Source organism: Lytechinus pictus, chromosome 7, assembly GCF_037042905.1.
Source record: "Lytechinus pictus isolate F3 Inbred chromosome 7, Lp3.0, whole genome shotgun sequence".
Classification (NCBI taxonomy): Eukaryota; Metazoa; Echinodermata; class Echinoidea; order Temnopleuroida; family Toxopneustidae; genus Lytechinus; species Lytechinus pictus.
In genome coordinates this window covers 40,281,124-40,299,883 of record NC_087251.1, presented here as the reverse complement: position 1 = coordinate 40,299,883, position 18,760 = coordinate 40,281,124, and the positions used below count along the sequence as shown (strand labels likewise).

Here is an 18,760-nt window from a genome sequence, read left to right as displayed (position 1 = left end):
GCGAGCATTTGTCTGGGCGGTCGGGTCAGGAGTGCGATTTTTCTTACAATTCATTTAACTTCTTGAGCTGGCGGCGAACACAGCGTATAGTTTGGTCTTCTCAACTTGATGGAGTCGTTTTCATGCCGTGGGGGAAATAATGTTACACCAAACTGTCAGCTCTCTAAACTTGAGATGGAAGGGATGATTTAGTTGACTCGCCTCTCATGTTCTGTCATAATGCAACGACTAAACTGGACAGTTGGTGATTATTAATTTGGAAAGGATACTTTGGTGGCAGTGCTTGGAATTTGGCGATTATTTCGTCATTGCAATACAACAAAAATTGATCTTAACTGTTGGTGTTTTTCCGTTGTACATTCATGACGAATTTGTGGAAATAGGACTATTGTAATAAATGTCTTCCTCATTGAACAGACAAAATTAAATGGATGTTGATTTTTTTTCTCTGATGTAGCATTTTTTTAAATGATGGATACCAGGTCGTCAAAGTTAATCAGCACTATTTTGACAAAGGAACTCATCATACACCAGTTTTATTACCCTGGGTTTTACGTGGTCAACAGCCTAGGCTGGCCTGTTTATTAACAAAAAGCGTTTTTATAAAAAGAAATATTGCTTAACTCTAAATTGTCGACATGACCTCTACGTGAGAACTGAAAAACTGCTCGGATTTGCGCAAATCTTTATCCCCATTCAAGTTGGTAAATCAGATCATATTTCCTCGCTTGAATGTTGAATTGCATGCATTGGCTTTGATCTGTGTAGTGAGTGATTTCAAGATGAACAGTTTATTTCAATAATAATCACACCAAGCATCATGTCGGACACGAATCTCGCTGATTTAATTTTTCGCTCTTAAATGATGTGGGGTCGACGGGAAATATTTTTCAGCCCAATGGATCATATATAAGTCTTCAAAACCTCTCAACTGAAAAGGAAATTTGAATTGATATAATTGAGTTACTGACAAGGATTCGATAGTTTGTTGCAGAGGATGAAATAACTGATTTTATTTTCAAATGGTGCTTGGAAAGAATTGAAATTGCCTGAATCCATTACGAGTATTGAGTACAACAAAGAAGCTCCAAAATGAGGAATTTTTGCTTTATTCGTAGGAAACGGAATCGCTTTGTCATCTCGATGCCTAATTATTTATGGATGCCTTTAATATTTACATTCCTTTTTCTTATGATTGTGGCGGTTTACGACGACGATGACGATGATAGACGCGATATTACAGTCATTCAAAATCGAGAAATCCTTGAGGAAAAACAAGGATTGAGATCACGAGAGGAAGAGTTATTGGAAATGGCAGCGAAGCTGGAAATGGAACTTTTACACCATCAGGAGCGAATTAAAGTAAGATTAGAAACAATGAATGCAAGAAAGAAGGGCATGGATGGTGGACGTGAGCTGGACTCTCGGCATCATCACCACCACCACCAGCATCTGCTTGACGAGGGAAGAGTGGAGGGCAATGAGCACCGCCTCAAGCGCCGTTTGATGGATGCTCGGACCAGCCATGGACCTGGTAGACACCATGGACACAGCAAGAGCGGCAGCAGCGGTGCTATAACTCGAGACGATCAAACTATACCTGATGTCAAGGCCAGTAAAAGTAATAAGACGAGAGCGATTTCAAGAAATACACCAAAAAGTAGATCAATGAAAAGGGCAGATATGCCAGATGCCATGGCGTTGCTTAGAACACCACACAACGAAAACAAGAAAAGGTCGTATCATGATGATGATAATAAAGAAATAATTTTTCATCAGTCTGCTTCAACCCTATCAATGAGAAAACATTTAGCACCAGGCCATCACCACAAGTCTAAAAAAGCTAAAAATGAGACCAAAGGAAGCCTAGACAAACACTTTGAAAAATCGAGTGACTTGAAAAATGTTCTAGGTTATCAACATGATCAATCTTGGGATAATTCACAAAAAAGATTATCAGTATCCGATTTAATTTCTACCAACCCTGTTGCTGCGGCCACCACCCTCAACCAGCCGTCCATCGAGGCGGAGACCAATGCGGCTTTGAACTTGGACGAGCCGTACCTCGGATGCGAGGACTTAGCCCATATAAATAGCCGAGAGCTGGTAGGATCAGGCTACACCAAACGGGTTGAGAGGGTGGAGCTGAGGGATGGTAGATGGGTGGCCGTTAAGTCGGTATGGACGGAAGGCAATGATGTTACGGCTTGCTTGGATAGGGGGATGGCGAAACGAGACTGCATCCAACTGGCCAACTACAAACTCCTGAAAGAGACTGCACTTCTTCACCAACTTCGCCACCCTAACATTGTAAAGGTAAGATCAAACGTTACACATATACCATTTGATGTATGATTTTTCTTTTTGTCCTCCAAAGGATTTTTATATAGTCAATTTTTCAAAATACATGTATACAAGAGTAAGAATTATTACACAATCAATTTGGTGTTTTGTCTAGTTACATGGATGGGTTGGTATACCTGATATAACTATAAAAAAATAGACCAACAGGGGCGGATCCAGCCTTCGCCAATAGGGGGGGGGGGCAGAAATTTTTTCAGCCATAGTTTCGCCGATCGGCTGCTCGAAGATGATTCGTGTTTGTTTCTTTGAAGGGGTAGTCCTAATAGTCACTTCCTAGCTTTTAAATCAACATAAGTATTTAATATCATAATCCTTATTTGTATAATGCGAAGCGCGAGCTAATTTTTATTTTATTTTATGTATTTTGTCCTAAAATTTGAACATTCTGGGCGATGTTTGTTATCCTGAAAAAGATCATTGTATGCAACTAAATAATTTCTACGAACCCGTTTTTTTTTAAATACACAAATGAATCATATTGTTTTTTGCACGTTTGTTGTTTGCGTACCACTTCTAATTCAGTACCGTCTCCCTTGTTTAGTTTTATTACATTCAAATGTTCCTTTCGTGATGAAGCTTTGATGTATAAGGGGGTAATAAATAACTTCAAAGACAAATATAGGGAAATGTGTCAGAATAATTCAAACTCCTGCTATCTAGCTGCGGGATCGGTTAAAGTTTTCAAGTTGGCATTCTGTTTTTCTGTTCATTCTACCCCACTTTCGTCAGTCGTCGATCTTCTTCACATATCAATTTAAAACATGATGTTGTCTGTCAAACAAAGTACTCATCGAAAATTTCGCATCCGATGAAATGATAACTTAAGTGGTGATGAATCTATATACTTATCACGCTCCCTTATGTCATGTATGTCATCACACTCGGCTTTTCAATAGGAAGAGCTTTAGGTTGAAAGCTTGAATGCACTTTCTTAGCACCTATTAGCAGGTGGTGGAATCCTACCGAAGACCAATTTCCTTGTCCATCTCAAATCCACTTATCCCTGTCTTACCCATTTTCTTGCCCCTGCCAGTACTTTTCATCACCCTACCCGTTTCACTCTATATATTTTTACCTCTTAATGATGCCATGGAGAAATTGAAGAAGTCTATAAGATGTGAGCTCTTCATGCGTTATACCTGTTTTTCACCATGATGCCAAGTCACGTTTTTCTTAATTTATGATGGTCATCATGTCATAGCGTATAAAGGGAAAATGATAATCATTGGTTGCATCCTTATCCCTTTTTCCCAATTTTGTTTTGTTTTTCAGTTGAGTTATGTTTCGCCCCACCCACCCACGTCCCCCTCTCTTTCCCTACTTCTCTCTCGTTATGTCTCCTCCCTCTATCACTTCTCATGTCCCTCCTCCTCTCATCATGGTTCTTTCGTTTCAGAGAAACCCCTTGTGAAAATAAAGATTTAGCGATACACATCTAAAATGAATGTGCTTCAACAATTACATTGGCTTTAATGCTATAAACTATCTGATCGTCATGGAAAACATTTAGAATTTACATGTTATACCGGGCATGGTGGCTCAGTGGTAGAGCGTCCGCCTCATGAACGGGAGGTCGTGAGTTCGATCCTCGGCCGAGTCATACCAAAGACTTATAAAAATGGGACCTTCTGCCTTCTTGCTAGGCGCTCAGCATTTAGATTGGAGAAGGGTAATAATAACATTATGTTATGCAGGGCCCGCTGGTAGAGCAGTTTCCTATAACTGAAGTGGCTACCCTGGGTAAATAAAAATAAATATTATTATTATTATTACGTTTAGATTTTTCAAACGTAAATGACTAAACTTGTTTTAATGATCATGATGATACTTCTGCTCTCTTGCACCATGATAGTAATGATTATGAAGAAATGACTAGTATGGATGTGATTATGGTTCTATCACGTCACAATGGATGGTGATAAGATGAGTCATTCTCATTTCTCAGACACCAAAAAACAAGCAAAAAGCAGTATATACCCAATCCCGTTGCCATGCTGCCCCTCGCTTCCCATTTTCAAAATAGAGTAGATGTAAAATGGATTAAATACGTCTGGTCAATTTTGACGAGCCAACAAGTGAATTGTTTGGCGAGCAGCGATCGCTTTTTGGAGGTAGCTTGCACTTCTATTTCCTCGACTCATAGACGAATTTCACGCTCGCTCGGGCGGCATATTTCCTTTGGTACATAATAATTGTATGATAGAACTACAGGGCTTCTACTGGCATCTATTTTGTCCCCATCTGGGTTTTGGAGCCTGTGCAGTCGGGTTGAAAATATCTCCATTACATAAAAATCATATTATTATAGGATTCCAAGCAAGGATTTGAATAGATCCCACCGCTGCCATGCTTTTGTGTGGAGAACACTATGCGTGGGAAATGAAGTCTATATACTTGAATAGGTTCATCAAAATGCCTGCCTCAATAATTATTTCGCATTATCTAGCAGTTATCCTAGAAATTGCATTCGTTGATGAATATTTGGCTCTATTTCAATATTTGTTTGGGGGGGGGGGACATGAAAAGCATGCTCCAAAGTTTCTAAATAGCAATATCATTTAATAATGTATGAGGAGACATGTGGGCTCGATTTCAAAACCGCAATCACACAACCACACACGCACACACACACCCTCACGCGCAAAAGGTTGTAGATAAGGGGGGGGGGTCGTATATTTTCTTTATTACTGGTTGCTGTACTTCTGTGAATTTAAAGAGTTTTAATTTTCATTTCTTTTGATTTGTGTGGTTGTAATGCATTTACATAAATTTCGTGAATGTGCCGAAGTGAACATGTTTACAATATACACGATTTTTAATTTGATGTATTTTACTAGGGGATCTTTTTTTTTTCTTAATTGTCTCATGCTATTCAATTCGTGTGATAAATAGAATCGGAGTGATTCATATCACAACGATTGAATCCAAAACAGTAAAGGTACTAATTTAATCACAATTACAGATGTATCGATGTATTCATAATAGTTTAAGTTCAATTAATATAACACGGGCCCCAAAACACATGCAAATGTCACTTACGAATTAATTCTGATACCACTGGACTTGATTTCCGCTTATTACTGTCAATTTAATTTCATGGAATCGGTTCGTAAAACAACCCTAGATGTCATTTATTCTCACTGAAAATTGTTTTTAAGCTACTCAAAGCTATTGCAACTTACTGGCAAGGAGATTGCTCATGGAATGGTACCGGGATCCGTTTTTGTTGTAAAGAACAAACTTTCAAAAATGAGGATATAGCCAGTTATTCAGCACCTTTTTGCATCTTGAAATTTAAAAATTGTACACACTAAAAAAATAGGGGTTAAACCCTAGGGGTTGGTATAGCAGCACCCAAAGTGGTGCTAATGAGTGAAATTATGCGCATCTGTGCACATTTGGTGCAGTTACAGCTATTTTAGGCAATCTATATGGTGCAGAGATGAACCATGTAATTAAGGGTACATATAATAATTGAACCCTTTTAACGTCAAGTGTTATATACCTTAAAAAGTGAAAATTGCACCTTTTACGAGATAAACTTAACAGAAATAAAAGTATAAACATTTTTTGCTCCTTTTCCACTTAGGGTGCAAGATTACACCCAAAAAGGTTGGTACTGGTGGAAGGGTGCAATATTTTGTGTGTGTGTGTGTGTGTGTATAGTTGTAATTATAGCAAGAAAATCATATTATTCAAAAAAAAAAAATCATAGCACAGTGCAACCACAAGAAGTATTATATTTATCATGAGGGAAAGAATCCCTGTTTGGCATCACCTAAGGTAATATGTGCCATCGTTCTTCAGGGTGTCCTTCTTTGAGTGAGATTTAGGCATCAATTATTGACATCACTCGCTGTTTGGGAGTCACAAACAAAGATGAATAGCCTGGTATCACCTTCAACACCCTATCATTTTAAGAATTCTCGATAGTGACAAAAAGTAATGAACCTAAAGAGAGCTGAGAGAGACAGTGAACCCATCAGAATTTACCACCTTACAAAAGTGATTGGTCGTACCTCGGTAAAATTGCACTCCCGCATTAACTTTTTTAAAGTGCGATGGGAGATCGCTTTCTGAAAAAAATGGATCTTGTCGACAAAACGGCCGACCAAAGAGATAGAACGATCTACATGTATATTTGTCTTCCCTAGAATTAACAAGCAAAATCTTAAAAATGTTTTTAAGTTCCAAAACGGTTGATATTTCCCTAATCTCCGTATTTGCAGGGCCTTTTATATTGATAGTATAATTTGGTAATTTGTCTTTGCTGTTGTGTAAATGGTGATGAGTCTCATCAACGACTTTCACTGGCGTATATATAGTGAGAAAGGGAAAGAAAATCAAAATAAAAATGTTACCCTCACCTTCAAGCCAATTCATTACGCCTTACCAGGCAAAGATTGAAAAATCATTACATGCGGGTGACATAATGCATTCGGCCTTTTTTTACCTTCATTATATTATTTTTTGTTGGGGTGAAATTAGCACTGTTCCCATATAGTTTTAATATAACTAAAATATAGAAATATAGACACCCTGAAGAACGATGGCACATATTACCATAGGTAATTATTGATGATGCCAAACAGGGATTCTTTCCCTCATGATAAATATAATAATCAATTTTTGAAACTCAAACCAACTCTATTATTTATTACTCTCACATTGCATCGTATAGATATGTTTTATTCCTTTTTCTTAATCTCAAAATATCTTTTTATCATACATGATCCTGCATTCTTTTTCAAGTGATTTCTGTCCATACAATTTATATAAACTTTCCTGTAGTATTTGAACATACCTATATCTTCATCTAGTTCCCCTCTTTCTCTCTCTATCTCTACCCCCCCCCCCCCTCTCTCTCTCTTTCTCTACCTGGTCATCATATCCGTGATGTGATGAATCACAGAGGCACGACCACACATCCACTCAACTTTAAACAGTCCTGGGCGATTTTCTTCCCCTCCGTGCTATCTTCCATATGGAGATGAATCAAACTGCATTAACCTAGTAGAAGTATCAATTCCCTGCTGCTCAAGTCTAACATTATACGGTGAGACTGGTTTGAAGGGAGAAATACTCTTACCGATGTTCTCTCCCGCGTCCCGCGAGGATGCAGCCTACCACATTGCCCGATGCAGCATCCGGCATCCTACTATACTTGCATACAAATCGCAACAAATACGTAATGTATTAAAGCAGACTTGTCACCATTAAATTCCTCTATTTCATTCAAAAGATAGTGAAAGGAAAAGAGGGAATATATTTTTTGTCAGGCGTTTGGATGAGTCACTACAATCTTCAGAGAAAGCAGGCATTGATTTGCAAATGACCCTTGAGGAAATAGAGAAAACGGTGTGAACTTGTTTGAACACGTTATCTATTGGGAATCCCTCAAGAAAGGTGCACGCGCGTAAGAAAAAGGATACTTTTCGATAGCAAGTCCAGAAATACCCAGTCGATTGGTCAAGGTATCGTGTCTTTGTTTTACAGTTTTGGTTCAATAAGTCGTAACAAATCGTTGATTTCTCGTAATTGCACCTGTCAATTCAAATTTTATTATTGTAACAAAGTATAAGAAACTAAATATATTACTTCACAAGTTCATAATTCCTGTAAGATGTTTTACACATGAGGATAGTGGCCAGTTGAGGTCTCCTGAATGTTTCACCATTACATGTCCGATTTTTCTAATACGAATTTTTATAACCTTAATTACTCGTAAATTTATTAGTAAAGGTTACGATTGCTTACATGTATAAATCGCTCTCCTTCTTATCGAATAATATGGCTAGCAGATTGAATACCTTCTTACATGAATCCCATATATTGAATACTCCCTGTAAAATGAGCGAGCACCCTTATAGGAAGTACTTCACAATTAAAGTGTTTTCTGACATATAATGTGACAAAATTATACGTTTTATTTTTTAAAGCCACAGACGTTTGACATCGTCTCGATAATAATTGATCTCCATGTGCTTCCTTCTCATTCTCCTCTCCTCTCTCCCAACGTCATCGACACACATTCGTTAATATATGTAACACACGCCCTGACACACACACCCTCCCCCCCCCCCACACACACACACACAAATCACATTTAAGTATATAATTCTTCTGTTTCTACTGGCTGGTGGAGGATAGTAATTGTTGCGAAAATATCACTCATTGAAACCAATCACTCGATCACTTGGTCAATTTTTATGTGCATATATCCAATAAATAAATAAATAAATCACATGATTAACGTCTCAAATCTTATGTAAATTTATGTAAGGCACCCTTCAATCATATGCTTGTTTTACCTGATTACACAGGTGGAAAATGTCTTCCGAATTGATTGCAGCTAATGCAACATCATCAGATCATGCGACTTGAAGAGTTTATTTACGGGGGTGGGGTCACAGCCTCATGGCCAATACCTGTATCGTTTATACGTTTTACTATCGGGTCTAGCTAGCATGCCTGATCGAAGACTTAAGGTCATTTTTATTTACTTCTTCAATTATCCTTAATTGAATTCATCCCATCTGAAAACATTATAACATCAAAAGTTAGATGACACCACTCAGCATGCTCAGGATTATTAGTTAGGAAACTACACTGCAAAAACTCCGGTGTTGATTTAACACCAGCTCGGAATCTATTATGTCCACACCAGAGAAGTATTGAACACCAGTTTGGAATCAAATCGATGCTGTTTTGATACTAATTGGTGTTGTACAAACACCTCTCTGGTGTTAGACCAAAACGAAACTGGTGTTGTTTAACACTTCTCTGGTGTGGACATAGGTTCCGGGCTGGTGTTAAATCAACACCGGAGTTTTTGCAGTGTACAGAACATAATCTACTCAGTATTTCATTCTATATATGGAATGTATCATTTCATTTTATTGATATGTTTCATTTTAAAATTGCCATAGCAGGATAATATTAAAGATCAGTTTTATAATTACTGATCTTTTGATAGTCATTTAACGTTTATATCTTATTGCATATACCGGTATTCAAACGTAACAAAATGATATATATATTTTTTTGCAAAAACAGTCGAACGCTTTCCGTCAGACGTATTTAGACGGCTACACAATAGTTTTGAATATGTCTTAAGTTTGGAACGGCAATCGTGCCAACTTAAAATGTCTATAGATATATATAATGAACCAGCAGCTAAAAATGAAATAAAAAGACAAGCATCACAATTCCTATACGAAATCGTACTTTCTTTGGTTAGACGCCATAATAATATATACAAAAATACCAAGATATCCGGCAAAGAATGCCCTTATTTGACAGTTGTTTCGATTTTTTTAAGAAGAGCACGAGGTGAAGTTTTCAGAAGTACATGGTTTCTCTTACTTCAGAGTGTTACTGTCATGGTTTTTACGATAGTCATTTTTGTTGAATGCGAATCACGTATTCTCCTTGCACGCCACTTCAATTTACTATATAGTCTTAGAAAGAGTCCGCTCCGTTTTTCGAAAATTCGATTAAATGACGTTATTTCATAAAATTGTAACATTGTATCAATGCAACGATGCCATACTTACATAATTCTAATCTGTAATTCAAAATACTGTTAATTTCCACCTTTGTCGTTTCTTCCTCTTTTTTTTCTTTTTGTCTTTTTAAAAAACATATACGCGTGTTTAATATTACAGTACCCAATTGTTTATTCTTACATTGTAAAGTGGGATCCATACTTTACAAGCATTGCTCTATTTTTAACTTTTTTTCTTTAACCCTATTTTGACTGGGCTATTTCAGACCAGGATATACGGGGGGTCAATTTGACCCCCCCCCCCCCACCCCCCTTCAGATCTCGGCCGCTGATTGCGCGATCGCCGCGAAAATTTGCACGCGCGTATAAAGCCGGATGTAAACTATACAAGAATATAGTAAACTTTAAAAAAATTGTTTATAATTTGTTAATTATGCAAATGAGCGTATGAAATTTGCCCTAATTTTGTGTGGGTATTTTTTGCCTTTAACTCACTTTATATAGCTAGTAGAATGTCTTTTTTGGTGAGAGTATCAATTTTTACATATCTAACAAATATCTCAATAAAATTGCCAAAATATAATTTTCAAGCCTTTGTTTTTTATTGTTTTTTTTTTCGATGAACTTTGTTGGGGACCCTTCTGCGATCATAAATAGCATAAAATAAATCCATTTAAACAACGAAAGTAAAAATAATCATACACTTATGATTTTTGGTTGAAAAACACAATTTGCATTGACTTTGTACAAAGAATCACGTTTTTGAGCTCTTTGGGGTCTGACATGCACTTAAAAAATGTTGCGTTATTTCGGAACCGCGTACCTGGGCGTCGCAAATTGCGCAAGACTTGAAAGTAAACAGTCGGCTAGGGGCGGGGTCAAAATATTTCGCGCGACGGCGTAGTGACGAAATTTGTCGAGGAGGGGGAGGGGTCAAATTGACCCCCAGTTAAATAAGGATTGAAATATTAATCCATTAATTTGTATCTTATTTAGATTACTTTGTACTATGTTTGAATAGAAAGGAAATGAAAAATTTAATTGAACTGAGTTGAATTGATAAAAAATTGACTTTTTGCATTTTTTTTTTTTTTTTTGGGGGGGGGGACAAGGTTTTTGCTAATGTAGAATTCGTAAATTAAAACCCATTTCCCAATCCATTTTTTTTTCATTCAAAATACCTGACAGAGTTTTAGATATAATTTTTCTAGGTGGTAGTTATGTGAGGAAATAGACCGATTCTGCGAAATATGACTTCAAGGACCAAGAGCTATACAGAGCAGTATATCTATAGTTTCACATATCTACCATTTCCACTTGTTACATTAAACAGTTTGATGGATGATATACTACCCCTCGACTTGCACCAGTCCAAATATTTGCGATAGATGTAAAACATTATCTTTATTTTCTTGAAATTAAAATGATGATAATGCAGTCGGAAAACGAAGTGACCTTTAAACAGTGTGTTTCTCTACGACCGAAAACATTGCTTTTGGCAAGCTTTCTTTTCACGTAGAAGAAGATATACAGCGGAAGGGATGGAGAATTAGAGCAATGCATGTATGCGGTACGTCGGGGAAATGAAGGGGAAAGTAAAAAGGTTGGCCGAGATCGACCACGCTGTAAAAACATTCCCTTCATACGATCCTTGGGAGTCTTCAGATGAATGTGTAAGATGAGGTAGTCCCAACTGTTTACATTTCAACAGGAACATGGGAAAAAATGAGAGGCTGTTAGAAAAACCAGTTTGAATAACGTTTTATTCACCAAATCCGGTGATGATACAACTCCGGCAGAGGTTAAAGACGGCGGTGCTCTTTTTTCTGTTACTTTTAATATAATTGTCATGTCCTTATTGATGTTAAGTAGAACATAAAAAGTCGAAAATATAATCGGCCTCTCGTGCGACCGTATTAATAGCTATTTATAAACTAATTACGCCTACCATGCGGGATTAAAATCCATTTGTTTTTTCATTAGTATTTTTCTACCCTAAAATAATAACAAGCGTGAAGAATATTAACATATTTCTTTTAAAAAAAAAGGTGAAAATAAATTAAGATAATGTGTCTTGACAAAATTCATTTCATATTGAGATCACCAATACGTTGCGACAGAAATAATTATTTTCCTGTGGTGCCAGACATACCTTTCCCTATCCCATAATTAGTCCAAGCACAATTGACTGAGCACACAAAACGAATATCGCATCTAAATTATCTCGTGAAATAGTTTATTAGTTTTGTTTTTATCTCGCTCTGAGAAGGGCCCCATGTACAAGACGTAGGTGGATTCAAAAATTGGCGTACTGTGGCATGAAATACCGGCTAACGCGAATATGGGGAAATGGATTCATCGAAAACTCAAAGGGCGGAAAATTGTTAGCCTTGTGACGCCATTTGCCTCGCTTGAGAAGAGAGCACATCGATATCAGTTGCTGTATCAGGTTCATGCTGTACCCTAAGGCAGGGGCGCCTGGTGCCCTATCTCCCCCTCTATCTTTAATGTTCTCAATTCATATAAATAAATATATGAATATAAATATATTATATGTATATATATATATATGTATATATATATATATATATATTTATTTATTCATTTATTTATATTTATATGACTTGAGAGTATTGTCTAATGAGACAATTAAGATGCCAAGAGAATTTTAGATTTCCTTCCATACCAACCTCAGAAAACCGTAATTTTGCCATTGAAAACATTGGGATTTGTTGTTAGCCATACAATTGTTTTGTTTTTTTATTAGACTTGGCTAGGCAGAAATCGGGAACTGATCTGACAGTGGTCTCGTTCCTTATTTATACCAAGTGTGAAGTGATATTCATATAAACTCTGTTTAATCATGGCTCTTGGAAGCGGAGGTGCTTGGGGTGCAATTTAGCTGTAGTGTGCTGCGTATATTAGTTCACATATAAGCAACACCCCCTGGAAATCTGGTAGGTTTTCTAAAATGCAGAAATTTTAACAAATCAGCTTCATTTCATATAGTGAAACCCTCTTTTCTTTTGCTGTCTAATTTCTTCTGACCAAACTGGCCTTCATTTTGCAGTGGAAGCTTTTCTTTACTGTCACATTCAAATCAGCACCCCCTGTTAAAAATGTTCTCAGGGCCCTGTACTTAATGTATAGGGAGGCAAATAAAATGTACATTATTCCATTCATCTTAATGTAATTTTTGGATTTCCATATAAATTAGTAAATGAGTGATGTGGAATTAAGTTCACATAGCAACAACAAAAAAATGATTCGTCCAAAGGGGATATTACTATCATGAATAGCGGGGATATGCTTTTCTCAACAAACCATGTCAAATGTCCAATGATTCCACAGAAACTCGTGATGACAAAACTTTATGATGACAAAAGATTTTTAATTTATGGCAACAACATAAAACAAGAGTTACGAGGTTATCAATCCATAACAACAACGACGGAGCCTCAAATATTTGGGGGAAGATACCAAATTGAGAGTGTATTTGGAGTGCATAACTACCCCTTCACACGGACACACCCCCCTCGCACACACACCCACACCCACCCTCACCCTCTCACACGCACGCCTGCCGTCTCCCATCAAATTACTAAATATAATGATATGGGTTGATACCAAAACAGAAAAAGCTGGCAGGGATTGGCTAAAAAGAAGACACTAGTATACCTCATTCGTTTAGTTTTCCGCCCTGTCTTAAACGGGGTCTTAAGCTGTTAGATGCGCCCCTCCCATTTTTTTACGAAAAAGGGAATGGCTACGCCATTGGCCATAATTATAGTTTATGAAGTTACTGTCTTGTCAAAACGGTTTGTTGGCTTATTGTGGAAGTTATATACAACTTTACGATGTATTATGGGCACACACACCAGCATACAGTTTAAAAAAAAAAAAAAATCGCTGTAAAACGGTCTGACTCTCAACTGTCTAGTTGTTTACAGCAGCGTGACATTTATAGCGTCGTATTTGATTTTATTTATTCCATACTACCCAAGATATGAATTATAGACATACAGAGAGCATCGTGTAGGGATGGTCCCCCATGAATTAAGACTTCCCCAAGCTCAGGTACAGTCACACCGACTAAACCAGCTTTAAATCGATCAACGCTATCATATCATCAACGCTATCATATAGTGGAGGTGCCGTGGCCGAGTGGTCAAAGGCGCCTGGCTATACATGAAAAAGTCCGGGGTTCGATCCCCGGCCGCGGCAACTATGCCCGTGAGCAAGGCATTTCATCTACAATGCTCTTTTATCCTGCTTTCAAATAAATGGAAATGCTATATGCATTATTGGTAACAAGGTGTGAAATTGTTATAACAAAAAAAAAAAATATATATATATATATCATCGGTCGGTTTCGATTGTGTGCTTGAGTCACGCACACCGACCACACAAACTCGACGGTCTGGAAGATGACACACTTTCCACCATAAATCATACATGATTTTGTTGGAGGCTATTCAGTTTTAAAAGGATTTTTTTTGTCAGGGATTTTATTTTGGATAAATACCATGCCTTGCTTCAGCTTATCATTAGGATATTCATGTATGAACTCCAATATAATTATGCTTACAAAGGATCAACAAAGTATTGCCGAAGTAAATTAATGTACAGGCCTGTAAACATGTTCACTGAAATTAAGCTTTTTCAGGGAAAGATGCTGACTCAACATTTCTAGTTAGAAAATCTTCCTTTTTAACAGTTTATTGTTTCATGTCTATATTTATCCATCTATCCGATTAATGACTATTAATTTTTTATTTTTATAATTATCATAGACGCTCAAATAATTCGAATTCTAGCTCCAATAATGTGACAAAACGGTGTATATACTCCTTAAGGGATACGAAAGTGATAATTATTGGGATTTATTGCGATTTAATTGAGAGTTTCTTCTTTATTCAAATTATAAAAGAATAAAACGTTTGAAATAAGACATAAAAATAGATGAAGAATGTTTAATGTGTGAAATCGCAAGCTTTGTCATTTTAATATCGACCACTTTGTCATTGTGTTACACGGGCGTCAATACCGGGGGATGAGGGGATATTATCCCCCCTTCATTTTTTGGAGAGGGGGATGGCATGTACAATCATCCACCCCCCCCCCCACACTTTTCATGACAAAACCGATATGCCTTTCTAACTATCAAATGATTACTACTCCTGTGCTTGAATTGACCAAATTTTGCATTCTTAATATGCAAAATTTATCGTGGTCGCTCCGCTCCCGCGCTGAATTTTATCTCACAAGATTTTAACTGTCCATGGGAAATCCGAAAGTTAAGCTTATATCCGCTGCATCATTAGAGCCTGCTTATAATACATCCATTTATGAACTGTATGATACCAATAACTTTAAAAAATTGTTATAACTTTGATCATGAACCAATCAAAGCATCCTTTGAATACACTGGCGTGAAGGGGGGGGGGTGTCATATCCTAGCATCTTTGTGGAAGCGGGGAATTTTGTACAAAACATACAAGTAGTTCAAATTAAGTGTATGATGAATTTGATGACATAGACCAAATCAATGCCATTAATGAAACACATAGGCAAGTGAGGATAGCAATATTTCCCACACACTTTACAATTTTATATGTTTGCAGCAGATTTTAAATCACATTTATTCGATAACAATCTAATAAATATTTCAACAACAAAAATTTTGCTCAGAATTTAAATGTTGCAATTTTGCATCATCTCCCAATATAATGTGAAAATTATTCAACATATTCCCTTTTTGCAATATGTGATTTCCACGTTTTTGGAAGTTTATATTGTTCCCTGTGATGGCCTATGATCATTTTCTAAAGCACCCTTAATTCCGATAACCATGATCTCATTTTTTATATTCTCATCTCATCTTTAACCAGTGAGAAAATGAGTTTTCATTTAACAGGTTATTTGCTCTTTACGTTTATTTTCCTTATCTTTTATAGTTTAAATTGCCGATAATTTACCGTTTTCATCCTCTGTAATATATGCATATCATTTAAACGACTGAAGCAACATTTTCAAGGCTCACTCGCTGCATTTCTGCAATAATTACACACCCATCGAAAGAAGATATTGGTCATCATTCTTTCTTCCAACTATTGGAAATTTGCTCGCTCGCATTTTAAGTGAATTGTAATTCATTATACTTTATATCACAACAAATCCATTACAATATTGCCATTTAAAAAATCGTTATCGGCCTTAACCGTAAGATGGTAGTATTATGTACACGACTATAAACCCCTTTATACATAACCCTTGGTGTGGGGGTGTCCCGAAAATTTGGAATTGTCGGGTTTGCTATCATCCCCCAACTGCTCGGACTAGATTTACGCCAGTGGTGTGTCACCATGTTGTTAAAATAGGCAATCATCAATGCCCGTTTCTTTCTTATTTTTCATTGAATTTTAGTGAATTTTGAATGTTACGCGTGATGATTTCATCCTATGAATTACAATCTGATCATATTGGTGTTTTGATCAACTGAATTGTCCTTTAGTTATTGTCCATTATGTGTTATGGTGCCCTCCAGATATAATCACAGATTAAATAAAGTTTATACTGGACACGCCGGATGAATACATTTTTTTGTGAAAACTGTCACCTGCAAAGTTTCAAAACAAGACGTGCCATCTCCGGCCTATGAAACCTTAGAAGTTCAATTCGGTGACGAATTTCTCCCCACTTAACCTTTTCTTCTTGGCGCGGTCGTTATCACTGCTTCTGCTTACATTTTACTTTCCAATTCCCAATGGTTAGTCCTCATCATGCAATCAAAATTCATCACGGCTTCGAAATTAGAATTTGATTCGGGCTCGATTGGATGCAGTCATGGAGAGAGAAAAATCGGTGTCACGTTTATGAAGTGTAAAAATAAATATGTATAGATTGGATAGGCGGAGCTGAATGGTGCTTTAATGTAGAAGTATGGATGCGGCTACCGAGGTCATCATCGAAGAAATACGTTTCGTTTCTTTTCATTTATTTTCCATATTCATATTTAAAAAAAATAGGTCGTAACTTTATAAATAAAATGCATGCAATTAAATACACATTCAAAAAAGTAAAATACATATAAAGGAGTTACAGAGTGCCAGTACCATGGAGGGCCATGGAAACGATTTTTCTTTCACAGGAGGTGCTGGATAAAATTTGACAAGCAAAAAAAAAAGGTTTCGCTACAAAATGGAAGTGATCTTGGTTAAATTTATGATATTCAGCATACATGTCAGATTTCCATCACATTGGCTATATAAAATGCATGAAATTGTGTGGCAGGACTGAAATACTCTCTGAAAAAAAAATGATTTTTGACAAAATATTTATTTTCTTGATATTCAAAATGGCCGCCATAGACCACTGTATACTCTATTATGTACAATGTCAAAAGGGAAAACTGATTTTTCACAAAAAAATTATGAGCACTTAATTACAAGTAATTGTGATCTATAAATGAAGTAAAGTATGAAAATCATCATTACAAACGTATATAATTTATTATGTCATGTATGGGAAAATTGCTGTATTTTGATATTCAAAATAGCCGCCATTGGCCCAAACAGTATGATGTACAATGGCAATGGGGGCAAAAAAAATCACAAGAGTGAGCACTAAAATGCATATTATTAAGATAAACGAGTGGAATACTGACTCAAACATAATTGTTAACAAAATATATTATCTAATATGCGATTTTTGTGATAAATGCTGAATTTGAATATTCAAAATGGTCACCAAAGACCCAAACAGTATTATATACAATGAGAAAGAGGACCAAAGAAAAGAGTGAGCACTAAAATGCATGTACATGTACTTGTGATAAATAAATGGGATCCTGTTTAAAAAAAAGAAACCCACATAATTTGTAACGAAATATATCTTTCAGGTTTCAAGTTTGTGTTAAATACTGTATTTTGACATTCAAAATGGCCGCCATAGACATTGACTGTATTATGTACAATGCGGACTGGGAAACCAATTTTCACAGGAGTGAGCACCATAAATGCACGTAATTGTGATCTGTGAGTAAAATATTGTCTGATAGCATAATTTCTAACAAGATATATCGTTTCTTCTATAGGTGATGAATACTATATTTTGAAAGTCAAAATGGCCGCTACAAACCCTTACCTGCTTATTATGTACAACGTGAATGAGGAAAGGATTTTAACAGATTTTGGCTTTGCCTGACTAAATGGTGTTGTATGAGTGAAATATTGTCTAAAAACATTATTTCTAACTAAATATATCATATCTTATGTAATTTAGGAGATAAATGCTATATTTCAAAATGGCCGCCATATGCCCTTTTGTGAAACTTATCCCCATTCAAATTGTCCATAATACGATAAGGGTCTATGGCAGCCATTTTCAGTTTCAAAATACAGCATTTATCACCTTAATTACACAAGATATAATATATCTTGTTAGAAACCATGGTTTTATACAATATTTCACTCTTACATCAAAATTATATGCAATATTTATAGTAAAGCAAAGCCAAATTCTGTATTTATATGTCCCTAGTTACAATGTACATAATACTTTTTTAGCTAATGGCAGCCACTTTGAAATTCAAAGTACAGCATCTATTAGGCCCACGCACCTTCATTTCCAATATGTGATGTATTTAATTAGATATCATGTTTAAGACAATAGTTTTTCTCATACATCACAGTAACATGCATTTTATGATTCTCACTCTTGTGAAAGTTAGATTCCCTATATATATATATATATAGTTTAGTTAGGGCTTGTATAGAGGCTATTTTATGTCAAGTATTTATCACCTACATGGCAGAAGAAATGCTATATTTCATAAAAATCATGTTTTCAAGTAATATTTTACTCAAACAAGAGGATTATATATTGATT

At 36.2% G+C, this 18,760-nt stretch overlaps 1 protein-coding gene across 1 annotated transcript; it reads left to right on the top strand.

Moving 5' to 3' along the window:
* The first annotated feature begins 73 nt into the window (after window positions 1–73).
* Window positions 74–2,355, top strand: LOC129265735 (uncharacterized). Its single transcript, XM_054903687.2, has one exon. The coding sequence runs from the start codon at window positions 1,093–1,095 to the stop codon at window positions 2,353–2,355; it is 1,263 nt and encodes a 420-aa protein (XP_054759662.2). The 5' UTR covers window positions 74–1,092.
* Window positions 2,356–18,760: the final 16,405 nt, after the last annotated feature.